The 3563-nt window shown below is 44.1% G+C and overlaps 1 protein-coding gene across 1 annotated transcript in view; it reads left to right on the top strand.

The window, feature by feature from the left end:
- The window catches only part of LOC101852991 (arrestin domain-containing protein 2), a gene marked incomplete in the record, with an annotated part of 11275 nt that extends 8300 nt beyond the window's left edge, over nucleotides 1–2975 (top strand). The window contains 2 exon segments of the mRNA XM_005095426.3: nucleotides 1198–1315; nucleotides 2595–2975. Of these exon segments, the coding sequence (XP_005095483.2) occupies nucleotides 1198–1315; nucleotides 2595–2917 (441 nt within the window).
- Nucleotides 2976–3563: the final 588 nt, after the last annotated feature.

Here is a 3563-nt window from a genome sequence, read left to right as displayed (position 1 = left end):
AGTAAAGTGATTATATATGCATATGTACATTGTATTTTTGGGTTATTAAATTGCGGGGGAGGGTGGGTGGGGCCGGGGGGAGGAGGGGCCCGAAGGTATTTGCTGCCCCAGGGCCCGACCTGGCTCTCGACGGCCCTGCACTTGTCAGGGCCAACCTGGTTGAGAGTGACTCAACGTCCCAGCAGAAAGACCGAGATACTCGATGAACATTTTTTCCCTCATTTGAATCGAGCTCAGGCCTTCTGCTTGCGACGGCGGAGCACTTAACCATTGCGCCACAGACGCTGCTCAACTCGATTATGACACTGAGGGTTGAACTAGGTCTGAGAAGAGTCCACCCAGATTGAAGAAGTGTATTGCAAGGGGATTTTGAGATGAGGAATCATGGCTACCTTTTGCTTGTGTCGTTGAGATGGAGTTGTTTAATCTCGTGCCGTTGGTGACTACGGGCTGTGCTCTATTGTCTCTTTGTTGAAAATCATGGGGTGATCAGATTTAGAGATGTTGAGTCGTTTCGCGCTAATCCACGCCAAAGGGAGGGAGGTCAACCAGCTCAGACATTCTATTACTCTGGTAAGCTCCCCCGTAGCTCCATAGGGTGCATAGAAACAAGAAATGGTTATGCGGAATCGAGAAGAAGAGGTAATCTGAGTTTAGCTCTGAACGCGGCAAACATGGAGTTGCTTGGCAAAAGATGATTCCAGCGGATACTGAGGGTTTTTGTTTTGTTTTGTTTGTTTGTTTAACCGATCGAGCATCTTGTCCAGCTGCTCACACTCCGGGGAACTCACTCTGATCTAGAATCTCTTACCGACATCTCTCCGGTGGTAGTTGTAACTGTCGCTGTTTTATACCGTCAAAGACACAAGTTAGATCATTTATGAGGCTGGCTGCTTCGACTCTGCCCGACAGGAGATACAGTAGCCTACTTAATAAAAACTTTCACGCGTTGGAATCGAATTAAAATCTCCTGCATGCGACGGAGAAGCGTCGAACGGGTACACCCCAGTCACTGTTTCACCTACCCTCTATACAGGTTACTATCTATTTAGGCCCCATCTATCCACTCTATTTATTGCTCACCAGCTTGTAACGTTCATCTCTAAAATAAAAGAAAGCAATGTTGCTCAGATAGCAAAGATAGATCTAACTATGTTTTAATGTAATGAATTTGTTTTATGGTGATTTTCATTTCAGCTGCACGTGAAACCTGGTGTTTTGTCTGTGAAGAAGTTGAAGATTGGTGGAAAGCTTGTGGTTGGTACAACTCATCGACGTATTCCCTTTGGAGTGGGTCTTCACAGAGTCTTTGAACGTGAGTTTCGCTGTTCGTATCTGCTGTTCATATCATCATCTCTTCTATCATATCCACCACCACTACCACCATAACCACCACCATCATTTTCTTCCCCCCCCCTTTCCCCCTCCTCCTCTCCTCCTCCTCGTTGTCCTCATCATCATCCTCCTCTTCCTCCTCCTCCTCATTATCATCGTAATGATAATTTTTTTCATGCCTTCCACGCCACATTGTTTAAATTTGTGATTTTACCCTGGTTTTATTACTTTTGCATGTGTCGGAGAGAAGAGAGAGAGAGAGAGAGAGAGAGAGAGAGAGAGAGAGAGAGAGAGAGAGAGAGAGAGAGAGAGAGAGAGAGAGAGAAGAGAGAGAGAGAGGGAGAGAGAGGGGGGAGGCGGAAGAGAGAGAGGTGGAAGAGGGAGAGACTAGGTGAAAGTGAGTGAGAGAGGGAGCGAGTAAAATAGTAATATATATATATATATATATATATATATATATATATATATATATATATATATATATATATATATATATATATATATATATATAGAGAGAGAGAGAGAGAGAGAGAGAGGAAGGGGAGGTAGGGCGGGTAATCCGTCTTCCGCTGTCTCACCGACTTGTGCGACCACTCCATCGTTAGTGAAGTCACAGTGAGATGGTACTCAAATACCCAACCGTTCTGGAGGAAGAGTAACATTTCGACTGATCCGTGTAAGATTCTGTCCTACGTCATTTTGAACAGTGACGTAAGACAGTCTTACACTGAGCAGTGCATCTGTTCTGAAGACTTCAATGTCCTCTGCCTAACTTAATTTCCTAGACCACCATAAACCCCACGTCATGGAGCCTGACTAGTGGCTTGTGGGTGTCAAGTAAGGGGTTACAAAAATAAACAAAGAGACAAACGAACAAACGATCAATAAAACAAACAAGTAAACAAACAAACAAACTAAAATCTAGTAAATGTCCTCGAGATAGACCCGCTGTCAATGTCTGTATTATCACCAGTGTTCAAAGACAAATTTATCTACAATTTTGTTTTGATTGATGCGCCTAGTTGAAGTATGTTGTCGGAAGTCCCACACCTTTACACACACCTCTCACCAATATTTGACATCGAAACTCTCTGCCCCCTCCCCCCCCCCCAACTTCCCCAAATCTCCCCAGATCATAATTTTTCAGTATAGCCCATTCTCTTTTATAAAACCACGAACAGAATAAGAAGGAACAACGTGACAAGTCAGTGTTAACAGTATTGCTAAAATTGGATCCTGGTTATTTGTTTTTTTTCCAGCCCCACCCTCATACGATGATATCCCTCCCAGTTATGAAGAGGCAATGCGGAACAGGGTGAACGCAGTTCCGGAGACTATCAGTGCCTGCCAAAGTACGCCTGCACCACAGAGTACAACAAACACTGCGGCTACTCGACAAAGTCGAATCCCGTCGATGTTACCTGAAACTCCAGTAGGACAGTACCGCAGCAACAGCTTACGGATATCTGTTCTCAAAAGGAATTTGTTGAACCGCAGCCTGTCAGTGCCTCCATCCTTATCTTCATCAAAGAGCAACGAAGCCGTACCTCACGAAATGAGAAACTTATTGTGTCGCAATTGAAGCCATGATTACTCCACCCTCCCTCCCTCTCTCCCTTTCCCTCTTCCCTCCCCCCTGTCTGTCAGTATCATTCTCTCCCTCTCTCACTCTCTCCTGTTTCTGTCCTCTCTCCTTCTCTTTTTTTCTTATCATCACCGTGATAACTTCTTGTAAATGTATAAAGCTAACTTTCCAAATAATTGTTCGTTCCACAAGCTACTACTCCACAAGTATTGGAACGGAATCCATTGCCGAGATAGCCAGAAAGCCCTACGCAGGTTTCCTTGTCTTTTTGTTTTGCCATGTCATTTCTTGTCTTTCCGGCCGTGGATCTGTCTCGAATTTAAGCGGGGCATATTAATTTCATATGTGCCGAGCTGAAGCTCAAACCCCCGAGCCCGCAATCTCACGATTAGGGGTCGGTAGCCTAACCACTCGGCTACCGACGCCCCAAATAAAATACAATAATAATAACGATAATACTTGAAATAATACTAACAACGACAACAACAATGATAATAATGCTACTGGTAATTATAATAATGGTATTGAAAATAACAATATGACAATTGTATAAGGTTGACACTGCCTAACCACTAAGCTACTGATGCCCCTTATTTATTGGATGAGCGATTTGCCCGACCGTACCGTACATGCAGCGTTCCTT

This window comes from Aplysia californica, unplaced genomic scaffold (genome assembly GCF_000002075.1).
Source record: "Aplysia californica isolate F4 #8 unplaced genomic scaffold, AplCal3.0 scaffold00104, whole genome shotgun sequence".
NCBI lineage: Eukaryota > Metazoa > Mollusca > Gastropoda > Aplysiida > Aplysiidae > Aplysia > Aplysia californica.
Note: the sequence above shows the minus strand (reverse complement) of the source record. Positions and strands in the feature narration are given on the sequence as shown.